This window comes from Lentinula edodes, assembly GCF_021015755.1.
Source record: "Lentinula edodes strain Le(Bin) 0899 ss11 chromosome Unknown C8R40scaffold_26, whole genome shotgun sequence".
NCBI lineage: Eukaryota > Fungi > Basidiomycota > Agaricomycetes > Agaricales > Omphalotaceae > Lentinula > Lentinula edodes.
In genome coordinates this window covers 189,408-210,927 of record NW_025764332.1, presented here as the reverse complement: position 1 = coordinate 210,927, position 21,520 = coordinate 189,408, and the positions used below count along the sequence as shown (strand labels likewise).

At 45.9% G+C, this 21,520-nt stretch overlaps 12 protein-coding genes across 12 annotated transcripts; 9 read left to right on the top strand and 3 right to left on the bottom strand.

Annotated features, from left to right (window-relative positions):
• Positions 1-234: 234 nt before the first annotated feature.
• C8R40DRAFT_1172574 (uncharacterized protein) lies at positions 235-1,013 on the top strand (the record flags this gene model as incomplete). The annotated part of the gene is made up of 2 exons (XM_046231875.1): positions 235-322; positions 391-1,013. 2 exons carry the CDS (start codon positions 235-237, stop codon positions 1,011-1,013), a joined length of 711 nt encoding a protein of 236 aa, XP_046084467.1.
• Positions 1,014-1,439: 426 nt separating this feature from the next.
• C8R40DRAFT_1113313 (uncharacterized protein) lies at positions 1,440-2,882 on the bottom strand. Its single transcript, XM_046228461.1, has 2 exons — positions 2,284-2,882; positions 1,440-2,225 (listed from the first exon to the last, which is right to left on the bottom strand). Exons 1-2 carry the CDS (start codon positions 2,815-2,817, stop codon positions 1,749-1,751), a joined length of 1,011 nt encoding a protein of 336 aa, XP_046084466.1. The 5' UTR covers positions 2,818-2,882; the 3' UTR covers positions 1,440-1,748.
• A 45-nt stretch (positions 2,883-2,927) lies between these two features.
• C8R40DRAFT_1161639 (autophagy-related protein 17) lies at positions 2,928-4,808 on the top strand (the record flags this gene model as incomplete). Its single annotated transcript, XM_046230148.1, has 9 exons — positions 2,928-3,122; positions 3,171-3,233; positions 3,291-3,617; positions 3,684-3,924; positions 3,972-4,050; positions 4,100-4,226; positions 4,278-4,470; positions 4,533-4,696; positions 4,749-4,808. The coding sequence occupies 9 exons, from the start codon at positions 2,928-2,930 to the stop codon at positions 4,806-4,808; spliced, it is 1,449 nt and encodes a 482-aa protein (XP_046084465.1).
• A 308-nt stretch (positions 4,809-5,116) lies between these two features.
• C8R40DRAFT_383702 (uncharacterized protein) lies at positions 5,117-6,665 on the top strand. Its single transcript, XM_046234881.1, has 5 exons — positions 5,117-5,533; positions 5,589-5,632; positions 5,698-5,822; positions 5,884-6,169; positions 6,234-6,665. Exons 1-5 carry the CDS (start codon positions 5,281-5,283, stop codon positions 6,366-6,368), a joined length of 843 nt encoding a protein of 280 aa, XP_046084464.1. The 5' UTR covers positions 5,117-5,280; the 3' UTR covers positions 6,369-6,665.
• C8R40DRAFT_1113302 (actin-related protein Arp3) lies at positions 6,608-8,765 on the top strand. Its single transcript, XM_046228460.1, has 9 exons — positions 6,608-6,777; positions 6,831-6,857; positions 6,913-7,195; positions 7,257-7,721; positions 7,774-7,929; positions 7,983-8,108; positions 8,162-8,205; positions 8,255-8,294; positions 8,354-8,765. The coding sequence occupies exons 1-9, from the start codon at positions 6,722-6,724 to the stop codon at positions 8,447-8,449; spliced, it is 1,293 nt and encodes a 430-aa protein (XP_046084463.1). The 5' UTR covers positions 6,608-6,721; the 3' UTR covers positions 8,450-8,765.
• Positions 8,766-8,768: 3 nt separating this feature from the next.
• C8R40DRAFT_1113301 (uncharacterized protein) lies at positions 8,769-9,163 on the top strand. The gene is made up of 2 exons (XM_046228459.1): positions 8,769-8,838; positions 8,893-9,163. Exons 1-2 carry the CDS (start codon positions 8,788-8,790, stop codon positions 9,079-9,081), a joined length of 240 nt encoding a protein of 79 aa, XP_046084462.1. The 5' UTR covers positions 8,769-8,787; the 3' UTR covers positions 9,082-9,163.
• A 2-nt stretch (positions 9,164-9,165) lies between these two features.
• C8R40DRAFT_1050134 (C3HC zinc finger-like-domain-containing protein) lies at positions 9,166-10,771 on the top strand (the record flags this gene model as incomplete). Its single annotated transcript, XM_046224607.1, has 5 exons — positions 9,166-9,493; positions 9,541-9,624; positions 9,678-9,790; positions 9,840-10,679; positions 10,730-10,771. Coding segments are annotated over 5 exons (1,407 nt in total), but the record flags the coding sequence as incomplete, so codon positions are not given.
• A 265-nt stretch (positions 10,772-11,036) lies between these two features.
• C8R40DRAFT_1049940 (RmlC-like cupin domain-containing protein) lies at positions 11,037-12,599 on the bottom strand (the record flags this gene model as incomplete). Its single annotated transcript, XM_046224597.1, has 12 exons — positions 11,037-11,101; positions 11,161-11,251; positions 11,315-11,448; positions 11,506-11,532; positions 11,587-11,747; positions 11,810-11,853; positions 11,911-12,032; positions 12,098-12,141; positions 12,208-12,263; positions 12,316-12,341; positions 12,407-12,479; positions 12,537-12,599. The coding sequence occupies 12 exons, from the start codon at positions 12,597-12,599 to the stop codon at positions 11,037-11,039; spliced, it is 906 nt and encodes a 301-aa protein (XP_046084460.1).
• Positions 12,600-12,955: 356 nt separating this feature from the next.
• C8R40DRAFT_1266314 (uncharacterized protein) lies at positions 12,956-15,652 on the top strand (the record flags this gene model as incomplete). Its single annotated transcript, XM_046233933.1, has 8 exons — positions 12,956-13,691; positions 13,743-13,880; positions 13,932-14,313; positions 14,426-14,537; positions 14,588-14,604; positions 14,662-14,875; positions 14,931-15,398; positions 15,456-15,652. The coding sequence occupies 8 exons, from the start codon at positions 12,956-12,958 to the stop codon at positions 15,612-15,614; spliced, it is 2,226 nt and encodes a 741-aa protein (XP_046084459.1). The 3' UTR covers positions 15,615-15,652.
• Positions 15,653-15,738: 86 nt separating this feature from the next.
• Positions 15,739-17,338, bottom strand: C8R40DRAFT_1161634 (branched-chain amino acid aminotransferase II; the record flags this gene model as incomplete). The annotated part of the gene is made up of 7 exons (XM_046230147.1): positions 15,739-16,148; positions 16,215-16,520; positions 16,578-16,701; positions 16,771-16,863; positions 16,928-17,071; positions 17,143-17,217; positions 17,267-17,338. The coding sequence occupies 7 exons, from the start codon at positions 17,336-17,338 to the stop codon at positions 15,739-15,741; spliced, it is 1,224 nt and encodes a 407-aa protein (XP_046084458.1).
• A 621-nt stretch (positions 17,339-17,959) lies between these two features.
• On the top strand, positions 17,960-19,137 carry C8R40DRAFT_1023333 (uncharacterized protein; the record flags this gene model as incomplete). The annotated part of the gene is made up of 2 exons (XM_046223040.1): positions 17,960-19,007; positions 19,070-19,137. Coding segments are annotated over 2 exons (1,116 nt in total), but the record flags the coding sequence as incomplete, so codon positions are not given.
• Positions 19,138-19,679: 542 nt separating this feature from the next.
• Positions 19,680-21,362, top strand: C8R40DRAFT_382747 (26S proteasome subunit RPN7-domain-containing protein). The gene is made up of 6 exons (XM_046234880.1): positions 19,680-19,888; positions 19,943-20,300; positions 20,355-20,574; positions 20,636-20,744; positions 20,800-20,971; positions 21,035-21,362. Exons 1-6 carry the CDS (start codon positions 19,756-19,758, stop codon positions 21,216-21,218), a joined length of 1,176 nt encoding a protein of 391 aa, XP_046084456.1. The 5' UTR covers positions 19,680-19,755; the 3' UTR covers positions 21,219-21,362.
• The last annotated feature ends 158 nt before the right edge of the window (positions 21,363-21,520 follow it).

Sequence of the window (21,520 nt, the reverse complement as noted above, 5' to 3'; positions counted from 1 at the left end):
GTCAGTCGACACTGTAGGCATATTTGCAAGTTTAAGATGATAAATCAGCTATGCCCTTAACGGACTAAGGCTACATTTCATGGCTCGATGCAGGCGCCGATGAGGACGGTTTTGGTTGGTAAGTACCACCAGATGATTATAACCCAAGAACGTGACTTCTCCCATCTCTCAGGATATCTCTTCTGTCTATATATATGCCCGTGCTCACCGTCTTACACCTTCTCTTGAATTATCATGTTGCCACCGTCGGAGGCTGAGGCTCAGGGGCTCTCTTTCGTTCTCCTGGAACCAGGCTCAAATGTGTCAGAAGCAGAGTATCATGGTTTGTGCACTGATCAAGTTTTACTCCCTAGTCACTATTTGCTTATCTATCATTTATCTATCGTCCAGACTGGTATGATAATGAACACGCCCCGGCGCGATTGACGATCCCTACGTTCCTTAACGCAACTCGTTTTAAAGCTGTCGACGGCCAGAAACCCACATATCTGACTCTGTATGACATCTCTGAATCCAGTGTCGCAGATGGACCTGAATATCAGGCTCTCAAAGATAATGGGTCCGAAAGAGACAAACGTCTTCTCGCGACGGTGCAATATTTGAATCGAAGGGCGTACTCCTCCATCTACAACTCTACCCTTACCACTGCTTCCGCCTCCGATTTTCCTCCGAAATTCATCTTTGTTGTTGGATTGGACGTAAAGACCGAAGGAGAAGCTGATTTCAACAAGTTGTACAACGAAGAGCACATACCCATGATCTCGAAGATTCCTGGTTGGCTCAGGAGCAGGAGGTATATCCTGAGCAACAGTGCAATCCGGGGTTCTATTGACGCCGAAGTCACTGTATGCAAGTACCTGGTCATTCATGACTTTTCGGAGAGTGGCTACATGGACACTTCCGAGATGAAGGCAGCAGCCAGCACTCCTTGGGTAAAGGAGGTGCTCAAAAGTATAGTGCGCCGGGAGGCGAGGCATTTCACGCTCCTTAAGGAATACAAGCGTCCCGAGTGATTGCCGATCTAGCGGTTGGAGTATTTCTTGGATCCCGTTCATACTACATACATCCTGCATACATCCTTTAGCGCCGCGCCCCGCACGGCAGTCCCCGACTCTGAAAGTCAATATTTTAGTTGAATATGAAACCTAATTTCCCTTTCTATGTAGAAAGTGTGCTTAAAAAACAAACCCACATAGTAGCCTGGCAGCATAAGCAGGTATGTCCAGGGTACATCTATCTACCTCTCTCCCATTGCCATGTTGAATCTAAAAATGTGTGTGTTCCCCTTGAGATGGATGGGAACAGCTCTGAGCCTCTCTGAACAGTGCACTGCAGTGCACCGGAAACCCCGAAAGTACAGCACATTTGCATCAGACTGCAAAATGCTGCAAACCAGTGTGCCGGAACCCCCGAAAGGCACTGCACATTTGTGTCACTGGGACACTACCATCACAAAAACTCACGACTTTTGATTGCCATTTGGTGCGAACAAGGACCTCCTCTTTCAGAGTCGGTGATGCACCTACAGATGATTAAATTCATTTTTATTTTGGATCGCTCTCGCGTTTGTAGTGAAAGCACTGAGCAGGATATCTATCTCTTCAACCATTTTAAGAGATGACAGAAAGCTGCTGCTAGCCAGTATCATCATGCCTTCTATGCCCCGCAAATCATCACACAGACATGTAATGCATTACATGCAGGAACGTGCACGTCGAGTAGATATACCTTTATTTATTTCCTGGAAATTACGAAGGTAGAAAATAAGATAATTTGTTTGTTTGTCGTTCTCGTCGTGCTCTGACCTCCCATTCATCATCTTCAAAATACATATCAAGCGCCCTCAATTCCACATCAGAAGCCTGACCCCCAACGGCATTTCTGAACTGCGAAACCGTACCCAGCTCTTTTTTTTTGAGGTCATACTGCCGTCCGGAATCTTCAACAGCTTCATCTTCTGCAAGAGCTATATAAGCCTTTGCGACTCTCCAATCTACTTCTTTGGTGACAATTTGTAAATGTTTCTCCGCACGTTCGCGAGCTCGTCTCACCGCTCTTAGTGTCTCTTCGGCATCGTCAGAGGGACTATAAAGTAGGCTGTGTCCATTTTGGTCCTTGAGGCGAGCGAAAGCAGGAAGGGTCAGGACGGTTCGTGTATGGAGGAGATGAGGAGTTTTGCTTAGTGTACTGGGCGGAAGTTTGTTCAAACGACAGAGCTCTCGTCCCTAGAAATGTAGAATTAGTCGAAGAGACTCAGAGATGACGAAGAATATGCTAACATACGTCAACTCCGAAACGAAGGGCAATTCCGTGCACAGTGTCTCCTCTTTGAATATAGTATTGGGATGAATTGTGATAATTAGAAGAATTTAACTTGGTGGTTATCTCCGCCGAAGAAATCGACTGTGGAGTTGGCTGGCCATCTGCTTGCGCTGGTGGTGATGACGACTTGGACGATGTCTGTTCGGGATAAGGTGGTGGTGGTGTACCTTCCCCAGAAAGATCTTCGTCGTCTTCATCTTCACCTAATACAAAAGTGTCTTCATCGCGCACGGCACCGTTAATATTGATCTTTTCCGGTGGCACAAATGGCTGCTGTCTTCCTCCGTGCCTTCGTAGTCCTACAGCCTGCACTCCTCCAAGACAAGCTAGGCAAGGGTTATATCGTGCGAGCCGGGGGTTGCCTGAAACACAGGAATAACATATGGGTTTTTTGCAGCACTGTGTCGTAAAGATGGGATCATGAGACCGTGGAGGAAGAGAAGACGAGCAAGCAAGACAAAGAGAAAGATTTGAGTCTCCAGCAAGAATTGACATGTTGAAGTGATAGTATAATCTAAAGTAGCCTCGACAGTAAGTTTAATTCGAAAGCCTGCCTTCGGGAGATTCTTTAATCAAGACTCCGGCGAACTTTCTCACCAACCACGATGTCGGTCGCGCCCGCTTCGGACCCTCACATTGTTTCACTCGTCCTGCAATCAAAGAAAGCTCTTCAGGAAGGTGAACAGATCTGTTCGAAGGCCAATGAGCTCTCGGCCACATCGACCCAAACATCTATTGATGTCCTCATATTGGATGCTAAAGTCAAATGGATTACTGACAATGTTCTTGAGCAGCTGAAAGTACGTGATTCTGTCTGTATTGCCTACGGGTCTCTTATTTGAAACTAGCTGGCCGCGTTCGTCGCGAAGAGCATTGAGGAGAAACGTACGAAACTGAACAAACAAGTGCAGGTATTATTCCCTCGTATCACGTCGCTGCACGCTTGCCCTTACATTCTGAGTACTCAGGATTGGGATAATCTTCGTACTAAACAGACAGATGCATTAGATAAAATTTTGAACGAATTGGGCTCTCAGCGCGTCCCACCAGACTTTCATCAGACCTCCACTGCATCATCTATATTCGGTAGTCAGAATTCCGAGGATGAACAACAAAATTATACGCAGAGCAATGGTCTGTCAACACTTTCTCGGAGCCCTTCAGATACAATACAGGTACCTAGACCAAAGCCACAGGCTGATCTCAAGAATTGGAAAACACTGCGCGATTTTGTAGATGACCAGGCAATAGAAGACATATTTGAGTGCATGGAAGAGGAACACACGATTGTCGAGGTATCAAAACTTCTATGTGTATACCAGCTTGGTCATGACTGATACGGTGATGCATTCTAACTCAAGGATATATTGAGTAGAACAGACGAATATTCTGAAAAACTCACTACCGCTATCCACTCAATTCGCGAATACCTGCCTGAAATGACCCCACCACCATCTATAGAACAACTTATTACCTCGCAGGATTCTGCTCAAATTGGGATGGCCGGTCACTTGGAAAGTCTTGCGGCTCACTATGATCAGATGTGCAACGCTCTTCGAGAAAGGGAAGCAGGTGATGTGTTCGGTGAAGATGATCTTCAAGGTACGGTCTATCAAAACTTGCCTATCTACCGTGTTAATTTTATCAAGACATGAATCGTGATACGGAGGAATTGCCGTCCATCCTGTCTGAGTTGGAAGAAAATCTCCGCTCTGTAACCGCAACATAGTAAGTTCCAAAAGTGTGGTCATTATGCCCCAGACTCATCTCTCGTTAGTGATCAACTTTGCCAAATTCGAGACACCAACCAGGAACATATAAAGAGGTTATCCAATGTTCTAGACGAACTAGATGAACTGGGTGACATCATGACGGAGATGCTACAAACTCAAGAGACTGTAGAGGTCAGCGTCCATGCTTAGTGTAGTGTAGTTCGCTAATATCTTGGCCTTTAGAGTGAATGCGAGCAGCGCTTTACACAGATGCAACGTCATCTACTAACGGTGGAAGACCTCCAACAACAGTTCATATCTTACCAAACGGCGTTCCGCAAATTGATTTTGGAGATTGCTAGGAGGCGAGTCTACAAAGAGGCTGCAGAAAACATCGTACGAGGCATGATGGACCAGTTAACAGCTATGACTGAAGGTAGTGATTCTTCTACAACAATTGCAAAAATCGTTTACAAGGTGGAGCTGACTACGCCACAGAAGAACGACGAGTACGGGAACACTTCAATCAGGAGCAGGGCGCTCATCTTCCAGAAGATCTTTGTCTTTGTATAAGTAACTATCCGACGAAATGGGACATTTCACCGTGGGCTGGCGAAGTTCTGGAAAGTCTCCCAGATATTCCTACCGATATGGTTACAGAGGTATATTTTTTTACTTAAGTTGAAGTTGCACCCGAGTTTCTAACTTTTTAAGGCAAGGAATCATGTCCGCACGGAACCCCCCTCTGTGGTGAATGGAACCGAAAGTTTGTGATTGTCGCCTACATACATAGGGATGATCGCAGCTGTATGTACAATCGTCTGCAAATGTGCTATTTCTTACCTCATTGGATTTGGTGAAATATCGGACGGAGATGCGTAAAAACTGCAGGTGGACCTGCAACAACGCGTGAACTTATCGGGAAAAATCTACTCGCGCGAAACTAATTTTTTTTGGTCTGAAAACCTACAGAACTTCCATAACATGTAGGTATGCACGGAGGTCAAAATTTGATCGTGATTATAACTTGTTGCCTCGCCGTTCACAGTTTAAATGGTTGTATGGTCCTAGTGATTCGCAGCACAGATATACCAAGAAGCAAGCCGCGCTAATTCATTTTTTATATTCGAAGCCATTTTAATCGATCATTTGCTGTCTTCGGAAACAAAATGTTGGGCCGTTGAACTGGGACATCATCATCGACTTTTTTCCTTCCAGTTGACTCTTGGCCTCGAAAATTAGACGAATGATGGCGTACAGGGAGAACAGACCCGACAGACGCTCTATATCTTCGCTCTTGAACCCTGTTGTTTTGAATAGCGATGTGCCTCCACCGAATTTCTCTTCCAACGACAATATGCCTCGTAGCCACCATTATGCACAACTGGTGAAAACTTCTCGTACTGAATTTGACCGACATTCTTCCAACCCAGACCTCGTGGGGAGTGGTTTACACCTACCGCCACGCTCAAAAATGGAATGGCCTAGAAATTTACACAGTGCGTGGCTGGAAACCTTCTTCTCCCACTGTAAATAATAATGTTTTTGAAGCAGACAATCATCGCAGGACCTCCAATCGAAACGATATCCCAAACATTGCAAGTGCCATTCTCTATTAATGATTATGGAGCTAATTTTCTCCAAATCCGGCGGAATATAGCAGACTTCCAAAATGCCCCGAACACGACATTCTCCTGTTGGCTCTGCTAGCGGGCAATTTTATGGCGAGGGTTATCCGAACGGTGTTACCAGCTCTACAGCATATGTCTCTGATATCAGTGGTTTACCGTAGGTATTCTGACTGATGATCCCACATCAACAGTCTTAACCTACTTCTGGATTTTCGTAGATTTCGGAACGAGCAACTCACCGGTTTGGTACAGTCAAACCCCATGCCGCAAGCACCTGTACACTCTTCCTCGAACCTGGAAAAAAATCCTGTGGCCCAAAATCCTGGCGGTACCTTCCATACTTTCTCTGTCGCATTGAGGAAGGAGTATTCGTCAATTCGCACCTCGCCGCTGGTTATCAGGCCCAGGACGGCTGAAATTTCACCACAGCCGAGAATATGCTCCGCTTGTGGCATTACTCACACTGTTCTGTGGCGAAAGTCGAAGGTGCATCCTGGGAACTATGTAAGTCGTCATGCACATCATTTACAAGAGAAGTCTTCTGAAAAAAACATTGGCTCCCTCTCAGCTCTGCAATCGATGTGGCCTCTGGGAGCGCAATAATCGCGTGGAGCGAACCACATTAGCTGAAGGTCATACCTCAATGGTGAAAGAGTTTATCGTACAATCGCCGTATTCAAGCGAAGGGGATATCTTAGAGTGACACCTCACGCAGCAGGAGAGAACGCGGTGCCACTTTCTGTCTTGCAAATGTTCCAGAGCGCGTTCGTAGATTCACTTGGAGAAGAAGGCTTGAAGTTGAGCGTTATATTTTACGTCGGGAACTGTCCATAGATGTGTACCGTGTATCTAGCTGGATGCGGCTTTGTAAAATGTTACTTGCTGTATAGTTGCACTTACACACCTTGTTACCTGATGACAGCATAGAGCAAATGCCGAAGCTTCGACGGTAATTTGGAACTGCATCCGGGCGCATTGGTATAGCAGTGGCTGTGCTACATAGTTTATTGCACAAACAAACTGCTCGCGTACATACTACGTTTCTTTCTGACGATAATGTCCCTCCTGGCACCAATTATATGTGACAATGGTACAGGCTACTCTAAAGTCGGGTACGATAATTCACCACTACTGCGAAGCATTCCATTGATCGATAGTCTACCAGGTTTGCTGGAAACTCCGATCCATCGTTGTAAGTTGTTTCCAAGGTATCACAATTGTAAATCGGATTTTACAGCTTTGTACAGCGTATTTCCTACTGCAATAGCCACCCGCGGACCTGCTGGACAATCATCGCGAGCACCAGCTGTACCCTCGAAACCTGGTCATCTCGCATCCAAGCGTGGTGTTGAGGACCTTGATTTCTTCATTGGCGATGAAGCTCTTGCTAATGCCAGGACACCGGGCTACGGGGTTCATTATCCTATTCGTCACGGAATGATAGATAATTGGGATCATATGGAACGATACTGGGAACAGACGATCTTCAAATATCTTAGGGCAGAGCCTGAGGATCACTACTTCCTTCTCGTACGTCGATATCCAATTCTACCTTTTGATATTACTGAATTAAGACTGTATTTGATCACAGACCGAGCCTCCTCTAAATCCACCTGAAAACAGAGAGCAAACCGCCGAAATTTTCTTCGAATCGTTCAACATCAAAGGTCTCTATATTGCTGTTCAAGCTGTGCTTGCTCTTGCCGCATCGTGGTCGTCCAACCGTGTTACTGATCGTACGCTTACTGGGACAGTCATCGACTCCGGTGACGGTGTAACACATGTTATCCCTTGCGCTGAGGGTTATGTCATCGGGAGTGCAATCAAGCACATCCCCATTGCTGGTCGTGATATCACGAAGTTCGTTCTTGATCTCATGCGAGAGCGTGGAGAGACTGTAACTATCCCTCCGGAAGATCAATTGCGAGTCGCTGGTAAAATCAAAGAAAACTATAGCTATGTCTGCCAGGATATTGTGAAGGAGTTCCGTAAATTTGATACCGAGCCGTACAAGTACTTTGAACGATACGAGGGCGAGCACAGCGTCACTGGGCGGGTGAGTCGGATAATGTTATTTTCTCTTGAGGCTCTTACGAATATTGTCATAGAAATACAGTATTGACGTTGGATATGAACGATTCCTTGCTCCTGAAATTTTCTTCAATCCCGAAATTTACTCTTCTGACTTCCTTACACCTCTACCGGAAATTGTCGATGACGTCATTCAGCAATCACCTATCGATGTTCGTCGAGGCCTATACAAGGTGATACAATTTGCAGACGAGTTTGAATGTTAAATCTGATCTTCGTTGATCAGAACATTGTTCTCTCTGGTGGATCTACGATGTTCCAACATTTTGGTAACCGCCTCAAACGAGATTTGAAGCAACTAGTCGATCGTCGTCTGGATGCCAGCGTCCTCGCCAGCGGCAGTGTTCTCAAGGTATTTATAACTATAATTTGACAAACGTTGATGTCCTCATAAACAAATCCAAGTCAACTGGTGTCGAAGTCGATGTTATTTCTCACAAACGACAAAGGTGAGTTCTTCGTGGCATGATCCCGTTCGTTCTTCAATGATCCATCTAGATACGCTGTATGGTTCGGTGGATCTTTGCTGGCATCACTCGTAAGTTGTGACTGGCTGACCACGCCTACTTGGACTGATAATCATATTGAACTGAACAGCCCGAGTTTTACACCTCGTGTCACACCAAAGCTCAGTACGACGAAATTGGTCCTAGTATCTGCAGACGTTATCAGATATTTGGCAGTGCTACCTGATCGTAAACGGACATCAGCTGTGAAACTGAGAAATTGTTATATATTTAGGAGGAAACCAACAGGTGTACTTTTTATAGTTCTGGATAGGATAGGAGTAGAAGAAAATGCAAGGTTTCTGACCCCCTCACAGACAGCAAGCTCAACATCAATGCATCAACACCGTTGAGTTTGGTTCAACATGCATAATATTATTGAATCTGCTGAGATGTGCATTCCACAAGCAACAGCTTGACTGACGCAGTCGGCGGTTTTTTCAGTTGATAGAAAAAAAAACAATTTTGATAAATTGATTTATTGTTGGCTTAGTGGCTGTGCAATCACTTTCACCCACTCCTTCCATGAACTTTGAAACAGACTCTGAATCGATCCCGGCTATACGCGCAACAAAGGTGAGCTATGAGATCAACGGTTGAATGTTTCATTAATCTTCACTTCAATTCTAGCGTAAACTTGACGATGCGTTCCAGTCGCTCGATGCTGCTGTGGGCCCCAAAGAACTTTCGACAGAAGCACATCCTCGCACAAAACCGTTCAATGCTCGTTCAATATACTCTACACTCGCGAAATATGGCATAAAGCCCAGAAACGTCGACTCCTCCAAGTCAGTTCTTCAACTCTGCTACATATATTAGCCTGTCAGTTTTCTGAAACAATCGCCCCTTATTCAACATTTCTCTGTTTTGCAAATCAGAAGCTCGGAGGATACCAAATTTGCTTCTCTTTCTAAGAGCACTCCCAATCTCTCAGCCATTCTTTCTCGAGCTGCCGCTAGAACACGAAAGGCTTTTCCTACGAAGCTCGGAGAATGTTCAAGTGCAACGCCCTTGTCACCTTTAGCCGACTACCGTCCTTCCTCTATTCCGTCTTTCCTAGGTCGCCTGGAAACCTTCAAACTTGCCACTTATGCCAATAAACCTGCAACACTAGATGCGGTGGCGGCTTCAAAGTGTGGGTGGATCAACGATGGAAAGGATCGGCTGGTATGTGGGCTTTGCAATGCGTCGTGGGTTGTTGCAGGGAAAGAAGGACTATCTAGGGAGGCAGGTAAGGAATATTGTCTTTGCACATCATATCAGCTTAACTCGTCCCAGCGAATGCCTTGGTCGATAAACAACGTGCATCACTCGTTCAGAACCACAAAATTGGTTGCCCCTGGAGAACGAGACAATGTGATGGTATGCACTCGGCCAATTCCATGAGAATTACCTCAATCAATCGTGACATTTAGATTCAATTTATCGAATACCGCTACAATCACCCGCTTCCACTGTACAGAACATCAAGATAAACGCTGCTACTCTGGATACGGTGCTCCAAGATGTTGAGATTAAGCATCCCTTGGTATGTTCCATGTCTTCCCTTTTGGGTCTCGAATAATCATCCTCCTCAGACCGCAAGTCAAGTCAGCTCACTACAATCTGCAATTTCCTCTTTTGATTCCTCCCCTGACATGTCCTTGGAAAAATCAGGCAACCATTCGTCATCTTCTGAAATCTCACAAACAGCCATCATAACCTCTCTCTTTGGATGGACTCTCGCTCCAGAACGTCCACGTTCCACTTCTACGTCGCGGTCGAACTCTAGATTACCGTCCGCATCACGAACGCCTTCACTTTCCCGCTCCACCTCTGTTGTGCCTGTCGGTAGTCCTGATAGATCAAGACCTTTGCTGCACACGGCTGTGTCCCAAGCAATGGCCCGAGACACATCCCTAGTGCATTGTGTTCTTTGCCAGAGACGCGTAGGTTTATGGGCCTTTGCTCCTCCAAAACAACCCCCAGCTACTTCTTTAGAGGCTTCAGAAGCATCCTCACCGCAACAACCAAAGAGAAATAACAGCATATTGAACAAACGCCAATTTGACCTGCTGAAGGAACATCGCTCATACTGTCCGTATGTGGTACGCTCTACAGTGGTCCCTACTTTACCATCGTCTCCTTCTGTTGTATCCGTTTCCACACCCCGTACAAGTAATTTGCATATTCGTTCGAGCTCTTCCACCTCGCAACTTAATGGGATTTCTGGAGCTCGTATGGGCTCCAATGCCACGGAAGGCTGGCGCGCTATCCTTTCCGTGGTCATGCGATATCGGATGGCACAAAGGCACCAATTATCGAGAATTGAAGGTTTAATGACAGGAGACGATGCAGAGGGACAGAGGAGCTCACAAGATAGCATAGGAGTTGACGATGGCGTCGATATGATGGTGCAGGGCGTCAAAGCACGAGGGGTAAGAAGATCTTCGAGCACTCATGAATATTTCTGCTTATGACTTGTTAGGGAAGCGATTTATTGAGATATGTGAAGGGTTTACTTGGATAATAAGGGATTTCAGCGGATTACTTGTAGACCATTATTGTATCGTTGACAACTTTTCTACTGTGTTTGGTATCTGGATCACTTATCGACGTGCGGCTACCCTCTCAGAAATGCGACTAGCCCGCACTGCGCACAATGAATATCTCTATGAGTAATCCTAGTTCGAGATGAAACCAGCAATTTTTCCTCGTCTCCGAAAATACATATAGTTCGGTTTCAAAAACATATGTAGATATCCTTACGTTGCACTGGAAACCACGACTCCAGATTACTGTTTCCCGATCTCACTTTGCCAGGTATGTGCCTTCTCGAATCCATTCCTACCCATTTGGTCTTAGAAACAAGAGTTGATTTAGCTGATAATGCATGCCAAGAACCAAAGAATTACTCACAGTCCATTAATGTCTTTTGAATCTCCTCCCGGGTGGTCATGACAAAGGGACCGTACTGGAAGACTGTTTGATCGAGAGGTTCACCGGCGACCTGTTGATTCACGGTTGATGTTCAGTACGATGCGGCTATGTACACACAGTAACCGTTATTTACAAGGATGAATTGTGTATCGTCGTCTCCGGATACCATTTTGACCCCGGTTTCGCCTTTGTTCGCAGATAAGACGAGTGTGTGGAATGATTCAGCTGGTATAATATCATTTCCAACGATTACAGACCCCTTCCAAACTGAAAATTTCGATTAGTATAATGCGTCATTATCATCAAAGTGAATATTTAAGTTACTGTAAATGAAAGCAGTCCATCCTTCTGCTGTAAGTAAAAAGCTTCAGTGTGAAGAGCGACAGACAATGGAAAAATACATACGTATGTCTTGGAAGACGGTGATACCCTTCTTACTGAAACTGAGGTGAAAGTACCAGCATCCTCCGAGGTGCCTTACGGGCGATTCCACGCCATGACTCTTGCCTGATATAACCTTGATCTTGACAGGACCATCGAGACCTTCAGGATAGGCAGATGGGATTCTGAGAAAGAGCAACGTGAAATGAACATCGTATTGTCGACAAATTTCATGGTTCAGACATACTCCTTTGGTCCTAATTCCTGGTACATGGGGTCGACCATTTTGTACTATGATGTTGACGTTCTTTAGTCCGGTAGCACGAGATAAACTCAGGGAAGATTAACTTCTTTGGGCAGATCAATCCAGAGTTGCATTCCCCGAGGGTCAGGAAGACCTTCTTCATGCACAGGCATTTCGGCGTGTATGATACCCTTGCCTGCACACATCCATTGTACGCCTCCCGTTTCTGTCCGATGATGAAGACTTATGAGCCTCGAAGTTAATATGTCACTCTATAATCTGATTGCTGACCGATTGTTCCCTTGTGCCCAGCAGAGTCCTCATGCCGGCTTGTTCTAAGGAGTTAAGAGCAATGGATGAGGGGAGAAAATCATATAGTATCATTGGAGTAGACTTCCTACCCTTCGAGCATGTAGGTCACCGTGGCTTGACCGCGATGAGGATGATCGGGGAAACCCTGAAAATCAGTAAGATCATTTGCGAGGAAAGTTCGTAGATAGCCAACTTACAGCTCCTTTTGAGATCTGGAAGTGATCTGTTGGAGTCCGTATTGAGCCTCTTCGAGAAAGAAGATTTGATATTTGATAGATGAAATTTTACCTAGCATCAGGAAGGGAGACAGGTTCCTTAGGGTCATGGAGCCAATGCTACGCCGAACGAGTGCTCCCGCGCCCTACATTGAATGACAATTACTATTAGGATACAAAGACACAAGTGGTTGTGGACTTACCTCAGGAGTCTCAACGGCCAAAACCTTCTTCACGATACTACGCGAAACAGACGCTACGGCCATATTTGATTCTATATTTGCAATGTTATTCGAAGGCTTTGTCCTGTTGAGAGAAATCGAAACTAAGTTTGAGAGCTCTGGTCCGCTGTATAGATATGCAAGAGCGATTGCAAGCGCAAGGACAAAAATAGAGAGCCTTTTATACATACACAGTGAACGCGTTTATCAGCAAGTGTAATTCTGGCTGACAATATCGGAAGACAAGAGAGGGGGGATATCACTTTGTTATAGCGTGCGCTCAGTCATCACTGTCATGGAATTACCTATTTGGGCCAAAAAGGCGCACGAGAATATGGAATGATGTAGTGGGCGCCTAGCTGTGCTATCCCTGAATGCAACCTTCGTCTTCTCTGTCCAGAATGACAGTCAATATCACGAAATACAAGATCTCTTCTTTACCAATTCCACCTTCTTCTCACCTCCTTACACACAATCTAGTTCCAGATCCAGTCACAGGAGGAACTTCCGTCTCGAACTTTATCGAAAAGATATTAGCTAAAACACCTAGTGTTCAGCGACGTGCTCGTTTAACATCCCCAGAAACTCATTTTTCATATGTGACTCCGTTTCCCACCTCATTTCCTTACAATATTGAGCCTCCCTCTCCAGACGAGTCTGAAAATATAGATGACAAGGGTGCTTATGTAGAGAAATGGTTAGCAGATAGGGAGGCGAGAAACCCAAAGGCTGATGCAATATCCGGATCCTCGGGCAAGTTACAGCTGCATTATTCGCTACTACCGGAAAACGACCAGCCCAGAATCCTGATTGGATTATCCGAAACCGGTCTAAGAGACTGTGTACCTCACTTGGATGTAGGAGATGCGTTCGCTATTCTTGGTGAACCTGCCCTTGTAGTCTCTGACACAGAAGGACACGGGTCCAATCACGAATCGGACCAAGAGGAGGTCATAGCTGCCAGACAGGAAATGATTGATGTTCTTGGTGGTCGGGCTGTTCTCATATCGCAAGACTACCCCAAATCGGAGTCTAGGCCGGAAAGAGGAGGTTTCGCACCGTGGAGTCATCGATATTCGGGACACCAGTTCGGAACCTGGGCTGGTCAGTTGGGAGACGGGAGGGCTGTCTCTATCCGTGAGTTTCCCCGGCTTTCTCTTTCCATTTCTTTTGCGTGAACTCACACAGTGGCCACTTCACACCCATCCAAATCCAATGACGTTTACGAACTACAGCTCAAGGGAGCAGGAAGAACACCATATTCACGATCAGCTGATGGTCTTGCAGTGTTGCGTTCATCTATTCGAGAATATCTGGGCTCGGAAGGTACGTACTACTGCTATCATACGAATTGTACACTATCTGAAGACTATCTAGCTATCGCGGCGCTAGGAATTCCCACTACTCGGTCCCTGTCACTCATATCTCTGTCCTCCGTCGAAGTTCGGCGAGAGAGGATGGAGACCGCTTGTGTTTTCACCCGTATGGCGCCCTCTTTTATTCGCATAGGTTCATTCGAAGCGCTTAGTCCCCCAGATGGTCACAGTATGGCTTTCTTCGGTGGTGGTCAGCAGAAACCTCACTGGGAGAGCTTACGGATCTTGGGAGAATGGGTTAGCAAGAAGGTACTCCGATTAGATTTGCAGGAAGGACAACCATGGGGCAAGGAACTTGTATTGGAAGTTACGAGACGAAATGCAAAGATGGTAGCTGGTTGGCAGGCGTATGGTTGGATGCATGGTGTAATGAACACAGGTGTGTGTCACACTCATCGAATCCACCCCATCTATTCAAACATTTCGACATAGATAAGTATGCAAGTCTTCCAAATCATTCGCAATTCTTTACCCATGCATCTGTCATTGTCTTAGCGTGTCGATTCTGGGTCTCACTATCGATTACGGTCCATTCGCATTCATGGATGTCTTTGACCCTGCACATATCTGCAATCATACTGATGATGGTGGAAGATATGCGTACAAGGTACGCGTCTTATTGTGAGCTGATTTAGTCCTCTTTTGATGTTTCTACAGTACCAGCCCACCATGATGTGCGTACCATACTGCATGAATGTGGTTGTATCGATATACTGATGTTCGTTTTGCAGAATGTTTGCCCTGCGTGCCCTGCTTAATTCGCTCGCCCCCTTGATAGGCGCAGAAATGGAATCTGGGAAAGCGGTTTCCCCGGACTGGGCTTCCTCCGCCTCCAACGAAAAGATAGATGAATGGCGACAGCATGCAACGTCGGCCATCAAGGACGAAATGGAAACAGTATTCCAGGAAATTTGCAGCACTGAGAATGGTCTTCTGATGCGAAAAGTGGGTGTAAATTCTCGAATGTTTATTTCCCCTCCCAGACTTACTTAATTTGCAGAGACTTGGTCTTCGTCGTTCTCTTACTACCGATGAATCCCGATTCATCCAACCACTGCTGACCATGATGGAAAATCATCGATTAGACTTTAATCGCACCTTTAGGCTGTTAAGTTTTTTCAAACCACCTGCGTCGGACAATGATAATGCCAGGTTCATTCAACAATTATTGGACAATGTTTCGCCTACAGATAGGCAAATGCTTAACATGGATTCAGCTAGGAAAGAGTGGGACGAGTGGCTGGCAAGGTTTAAAGGACGTATAGAAGAAGATCAGATATTTTGCAAAGATGATGCAGGCAATGTCGCATCGGCAGTGTCACTAGATGATGCGTATGAATTGAGAGTGAAAGAGGCCAAGAAAACTAATCCTCGGTTTGTACTGAGGCAGTGGGTGTTGGAAGAAATCATCAAGCGTGTTGAAAGTGATCCGGAGAAGGGTAAAAGACAATTGGCCAAAGTCATGCATGCAAGTTCATTCTCTTTTCATGAAATTTTTTTTGCAAGGCCAATATATATTCCACAGATGGCATGTAGCCCATTCGAGGCATGGGGTGCAGAGTGGGAGGAGATGTCAGAAGATGGGAATGGAGAGGGTTTGAGTGTGGAGGAGAAGGAGGAGAGGCGATATTGTGACATTGGTGAAGGGAGTATGCTTGGATTTCAGTGTAGTTGCTCCAGTTAAAACCTGAAGGTAAGATATTGGAGAAGGTCAGATGGTTGATTCTTGGGACAATATTTGTATCATTGCTACTGGGTTTGTTGTACATGTCTGTGTCCTAAACCAAAATACAAACCGCAGAGCTCTTCTATTCCTCACAACGAACACACCATCCCTCCCACTCGAACCTTCCCTTTTGTATGTCGACAATCATCTGCCACATAGCTCGGCTTACAGGGCCCATACCACCTTCATGCAACGGTAAGACCAAGTCCCTCGCCGGCTTCTTTACGTCGTCCTGGAACCCAACACGACCTATAGGTGTGAGAACAACAGCTGTGCCTACAGCAAACATTTCTTGTAATATGTCATCCGCAAGCCACTGGTCCATGTCAGCAATGGTGAATGCTCGTTCTTGCGGGTATAGACGTTGAGTAGAGTATACACCAGGAAGGGTAAGTTTTCCAGCTGAATGTGCTTTGGCAATGGCCAGAACGGATTCTCGGGTGACACCAGGCAATATGGTTCCATCCAAGGGAGGAGTGATAAGGTCAATATCTTGAAGTGGAAAATTTGGTTAGACTGGAATGCGAGATAACATTGTAAAAGAGAATTTCTGCTTACCACCATCTTCTCTTCCTATAACAGCGAAGATGTTCATTGCACCCGCCTCCGTAACCTTCCACTCAAGCTCATCCCTTAATAGCCACAAGATCTGGTCATACCCTTGCTTCGCTGCCATCCGCTGTGGCAAGAATCCCGGAGAGTAGTTCCCCGCGACCTTGTGCGATCCTGTTCCACCAGGCCATGACCGAACGTTTTCTGCGGCGGCTAGTAAGGAGATAGGTTTCGGTCCTGTGCGGAAATATGGGCCTGTAGGAGATAAAATGACATAGAGGAGGGAATGGTCGGAGGCGGAGACACCCAGAGCTGAAAGAAAAAGGTCTCAGCAGGGATATAGATGCTAGAGACGGATAATGTGCCAACCTGATCGAGTTCCGATGATAGTAGGTCGAATATACAAACTATAACCTTCGATGTCAGGGATCCATCTTTGGTCAATAGCGACCAATTTTTTAATCAACTCCAACAACGCGTTCGGGTTGAAAGGCTACATATAAATCGCATATAAATCGTTGAACTCAGATTCGTCAAACGAATGGAGGATGTAGGGACATACCGGTAGGGCAAGCCTTTCAGCTGATCGTGCAAGACGCGCCATATTCTTCTCTGGTCTAAACAGCCGTGGCGCACCATCAGGACCAATGTAAGCCTATATTAACCAACAATTCACCCGGAGTGTAAGCGAAAATCCGACATGAAATTTCATCTCTGACCTTCATCCCTTCAAATGTATTCGTTGCATATTGAAAACAACTAGAAGCCGGGTCCAACGTAAACGGACCATAGGGCTTGATTTCCGGTGCGGACCATCCAGTTACAGGATCGAAGGAGGCAACAAGCATGTGGTCTGTCATTGTCTAGCATGAAAAAAATGGTAAATGTTAAGACCTGGAATAGCGCAATGGGAAGAATGGAGAATGCAACTCACACTACCAAAGACGAGGCTTTCAGGATAGGGTATCGGCTTAAGAGATTTACTTAGAGTGACAGTGAGTTTCGAAGCCTACTGGATATATGAAAAAAAGAGGCAGAAGAGTCGAAGGAGCACTTACATCCAGATCCGGAACTGGTAAAGGTCCTTCGAGGTGCCCATTGCCCACAGATTTCCACTCGGGGTTGGTCATTTTCGAGTGCCGAGTATCAGTAGGATGAAATCTTGTGGAAGGGGGCTCGAAAAAGCAGAAGTGTCGTGAATGGAATAAAAAACATGATCGGAGTCACTGTACCATGACCATGTGATGTTCGGCTTCGGCGGCTGGCCTTTCCATTAGCAAGGAAGGCTACTGTTGATATGAGCATTCCTACTTGAGTACTTGAGTACCTACCAAAGGGATCAGTAAAGAAACGAACCTACTGTAACCATATCAATGTCCTGATCGAGGAACTCCCGAACACTGAAGTAAGAATTCAGAGGTCCTATCTGGAGCTGATGAACCTGAATGTGAAGAAATTCTTTCCCAATCAGTTGTAGGCCTGCTCGCTGAGCTAGCATCCAAGTGAAGCCGTGTCAAATATCTGTCAAGGTCCACCACATCGCATTGCAATTATAGCGGATCGCCCTAGGGAGTGACTGTTAGGTGACAACGAAGATTACTGACCGTCTGTTGAGCACGTGGGATGCCGACTATTCATGTTATCGCCGAGTTATTGATCAGTCAACGGAAATTGTATGAACTCCCTGTCTCTGACCATCATCGCCTTGCATTTATATCCATACTTTCTATCTATTTTATTTCTAACTCAGCATGCCAACTCGGTATACGGCTTTGCCTTCACATGAAGAAGTAAACTCCAGGGAATTGGCTGACGCATTTGGCTCAGAGGACGAAGATGAAATGACAACTTTCCAAAACCATCACACACTTCAATTTCGGGATAACATGGACGTAGAAGCGTATGCTGGACTTCCACCTGCTACGCCCAGCGCCGTACCTGGCACTTATGACTTCGAGAGGGACTACGACGTTCCCCCACCTGGCTCACCTCCTCCATCTTCTCGTGCGTTGCCGAATAATTTCAGCAATAACATTGGGTTCCTTCCAACTTCTCCTATTCGACACACCTTTGATCGTCGTCCAAGGAACTCTTTCTTCCGTCGGATCATGGGCGCTGTATTACCAACCCACTACTCACAGATACCTACAGAAGATTCTCCAGAATCTGTGGGTCCACGTCATTATGTCGGCGGTGGCTCCGACAACGATGGTGTCTTTGCAAATGTCATGGCTAAACCTGCTCCTGCATCTGAATCTCGAATCGTCCGAGATCCCAATGGCAATATTCACCTCGTACCAGAGGAAAACCAGAAAGAACCACCGCCTTCATATGCCGCAGCTCAGGCTGATGCTGTCCCTGCCTATTGGGAAACTACCGTTCATGCCCCTGCACTGACAAACGGCGGTGAAGGCGCAGATGGAACCATGCTCATCGACGATTTACCCTCAGGATCCGTTTGGGTGTTCTTTGTCAATCTCGTCATATCTTTCTTCTTTCAATTCGTCGGCTTCTTACTTACTTTCATCCTGCACACTTCTCACGCAGCCAAATATGGCTCCCGCGCCGGACTCGGACTTACTCTCATCCAGTATGGTTTTTACACTCGCAGCGCTTCCGTTGCTGGTTGGAATGTCGACGGCAATGGTGATGGAGTTGAAATTATCACTACCGATCGGACTGACCCACCAATTCCGAGCTCTTTATTGAATGACACTGGAATTGTTGATCCTAGTGAACAGGAGGTGGTACCCGGGGTTAGTTCTCGCGATTGGCTTTCGTTTTTGCTAATGACAGTAGGTGAGTATGAGTATTACTATGAAATTATTATGCCAGTCAACGACGTTCCTACTATCTTCTAGGCTGGTTCCTATTGCTCTCATCAGCCATATCATTCTGGCGTGTCAAGAGATGGGAGTCATCCATCCGTTCTTCCACCTCTTCCACCGCCACCTCTGCCCCTCGCTCTAACGAACAATCTACCCCAGACTCCCAATTCCTCACACAGGCAGAGCTCGAAAACGACGTCGTCATGCGACGAAACCTCGCCTCTGTCTTTGGTATCAACTTTGATGATGAAGAACAAACCGCGCGAGATGCAATAATCGCAAATGGCGGCGGAGGAACACTTGGTGGTGGTGCAGTCGGAGGAGGAGTGTTTGGTTGGGGTGCAAGTGCGGGAAGATTACTCGTTGACGAGAATGGACATGCGATTGTTATTCCTGGTCAAGAAGCTCTCGAGGAAGCCAGATTGGCTCGGGATTTAAGGGCTGCAGGACTATTGTGATATCTCTCGGTGATACTCTGCGGAGTATCCTCCTTTTTCCTACCCGACCATGAAACCGATCTTTTGTAATTGCAGCTTGCTTCGAGACACCTGCTATTGTATTTATTGATTTATTGTTAGCACTATTGGATATATTTGTACTATCGATAACTTTTTTGCATGAATTGAGCGGTCAAAGATAGACGCTCGGATGTCGCGTTACTTTTCAGCGCTTGAGTTGGTGACGCGTCCTTCGAACCTTCCTTCAACTTGTTCTTTACCATGGCCGACGATATTGTCTTACCGATTCCCAATCTTTCAGCCGCTCAAAACCTCTTCATCCTTTCAAATCCTTCATTGAGCCGCTTACACGATGAAGCTCGTGAATCTGCTCTCAAAGCAATCAAGGACGACCGTGCGTCCCCGCCTCAGTGCAAAGCCGCGTAATCTTCTAATAGTTCTCATACAGAAATGGCTCCATACTACCAACTTGCAACTTCTTCGTCTAAACCACTGCTCCCCCTGGATTCGGATCTTCTTTCTTCTATGCAAGAAGCAAACACCGCTACACTGAAATCACTTGACGAGACTCTTGAGTCCGCAACAGCAACTGAAGGAGAATCAGAGATCTCCGACGCTCTCAAAGCTCGTGCAAACTTTCTGACCCGTATCGGAGAGAAGGACAAAGCTATTGAAGCCCAGAAACTTGCTCTAGAAAAGACGCCAGGTCTGGGAAGCAGGATTGATATTGTTTTGACCCTCGTTAGAATTGGGTACTTTTGGAATGACGAACCATTGATAGTGTGGGGTTTGGACAACGCAGAAAAGTAAGTAAAATGATCGTGCTTCGCTTGAACATAGCGTTGATAGAACGCCGCAAGGTTGATTGAGGAAGGTGGCGACTGGGATCGAAGGAACCGTTTGAAGGTGTACCAAGGACAACACCTCATTTCCAACCGGCAATTTAAGCGGGGCGGTGAGCTCCTCTTGGATGCTCTTTCCACCTTTACCGCTTCCGAACTCATCAGCTACAACGAATTCATTTCGCTGACTGCTGTCGCTGGTGCTCTGACTTTAGGCAGAGTGGATTTGAAGAAGAAGGTTTGCATTATTTCGTGCTTTACCGTGTGGATCTTCTACTTTAATGTGAATTCACTTATAGCTCATCAATTCACCAGAGGTGAACCAAACACTGCCCGAACTCCCTGTCCTCGGTGATCTGGTCAAAAACCTCTACGAATGTCATTACGATAAGTTCTTCCATGCTCTAGGTAGGTCAACTACGGTATGTCCCAATTAAGATCCGTACTGATCGTTTTTTTGCAGCTCGTGTAGAACAAGAAATCCTCCTTCCTTCTCGTATTCTGTCTCCCCACGCGCGCTTCTATGTGCGTGAAATGCGTATCCTTGCATATGCACAGCTTCTGGAGAGTTATCGAAGTCTGACCCTGGAGAGTTTGGGGCAGGCCTTTGGTGTCAGCGTAGACTTTGTTGATAGGTTTGGATCTCTATATAGCTCTTTCCACAATCTTTATATGCTGACATAACTCTGTGTGGGCAGTGAACTGTCACGGTTCATTTCAACAGGACGTATACATGCTTCAATAGACAGAGTACACGGTGTTGTTGAAACAACCAAAACGTCGGAAGTTTGGGGTAAAAAGACGCTGCAGTTTGAGCAGGTTATACGCCAGGGTGATATCTTACTCAATGAAGTCCAGCGGTTGAGCAAAGTCCTGTATTAGTCAATTAATACAGCCTGCAATGAATGCAATGATATAGCAGACCCTGCTAATAAGTACAGTACGTATATACCTGAATTATATAGATATATGATCATCAGCTCGTTCCATGAACATGGATGGATAAAATAATGAAGTCGTAGGGGATACGTACGGTCGGTGAAGATATATGATACAGTGTATATGCGTTCTAATAGCGGGAAGATATCCCAAATGATGATGCGTAACGACGTAACGATGTTCCAAGATGGTAGAATGGATACAAGAAGCTGTATAAGCCCGTGGAGCCAATGGTCTTGAATGTA

What these genes read in the sequence shown, in the direction of transcription:
- C8R40DRAFT_1113313 (XM_046228461.1), bottom strand. Translation starts at nt 2,817, where the DNA reads ATGTCAATTCTTGCTGGAGACTCAAATCTTTCTCTTTGTCTTGCTTGC. An exon ending in CCCTTCGTTTCGGAGTTGAC is followed by an intron (nt 2,226 to 2,283) that starts GTATGTTAGCAT and finishes CTACATTTCTAG; the next exon opens with GGACGAGAGCTCTGTCGTTT.
- C8R40DRAFT_383702 (XM_046234881.1), top strand. Translation starts at nt 5,281, where the DNA reads ATGATGGCGTACAGGGAGAACAGACCCGACAGACGCTCTATATCTTCG. An exon ending in GAAACGATATCCCAAACATT is followed by an intron (nt 5,633 to 5,697) that starts GCAAGTGCCATT and finishes GGAATATAGCAG; the next exon opens with ACTTCCAAAATGCCCCGAAC. An exon ending in TCTGATATCAGTGGTTTACC is followed by an intron (nt 5,823 to 5,883) that starts GTAGGTATTCTG and finishes GGATTTTCGTAG; the next exon opens with ATTTCGGAACGAGCAACTCA.
- C8R40DRAFT_1113302 (XM_046228460.1), top strand. Translation starts at nt 6,722, where the DNA reads ATGTCCCTCCTGGCACCAATTATATGTGACAATGGTACAGGCTACTCT. An exon ending in AGGATCACTACTTCCTTCTC is followed by an intron (nt 7,196 to 7,256) that starts GTACGTCGATAT and finishes ATTTGATCACAG; the next exon opens with ACCGAGCCTCCTCTAAATCC. An exon ending in GATCTTTGCTGGCATCACTC is followed by an intron (nt 8,295 to 8,353) that starts GTAAGTTGTGAC and finishes TGAACTGAACAG; the next exon opens with CCCGAGTTTTACACCTCGTG.
- C8R40DRAFT_1113301 (XM_046228459.1), top strand. Translation starts at nt 8,788, where the DNA reads ATGAACTTTGAAACAGACTCTGAATCGATCCCGGCTATACGCGCAACA. An exon ending in CGGCTATACGCGCAACAAAG is followed by an intron (nt 8,839 to 8,892) that starts GTGAGCTATGAG and finishes CTTCAATTCTAG; the next exon opens with CGTAAACTTGACGATGCGTT.
- C8R40DRAFT_382747 (XM_046234880.1), top strand. Translation starts at nt 19,756, where the DNA reads ATGGCCGACGATATTGTCTTACCGATTCCCAATCTTTCAGCCGCTCAA. An exon ending in CAAAGCAATCAAGGACGACC is followed by an intron (nt 19,889 to 19,942) that starts GTGCGTCCCCGC and finishes GTTCTCATACAG; the next exon opens with AAATGGCTCCATACTACCAA. An exon ending in AGCGTAGACTTTGTTGATAG is followed by an intron (nt 20,972 to 21,034) that starts GTTTGGATCTCT and finishes CTGTGTGGGCAG; the next exon opens with TGAACTGTCACGGTTCATTT.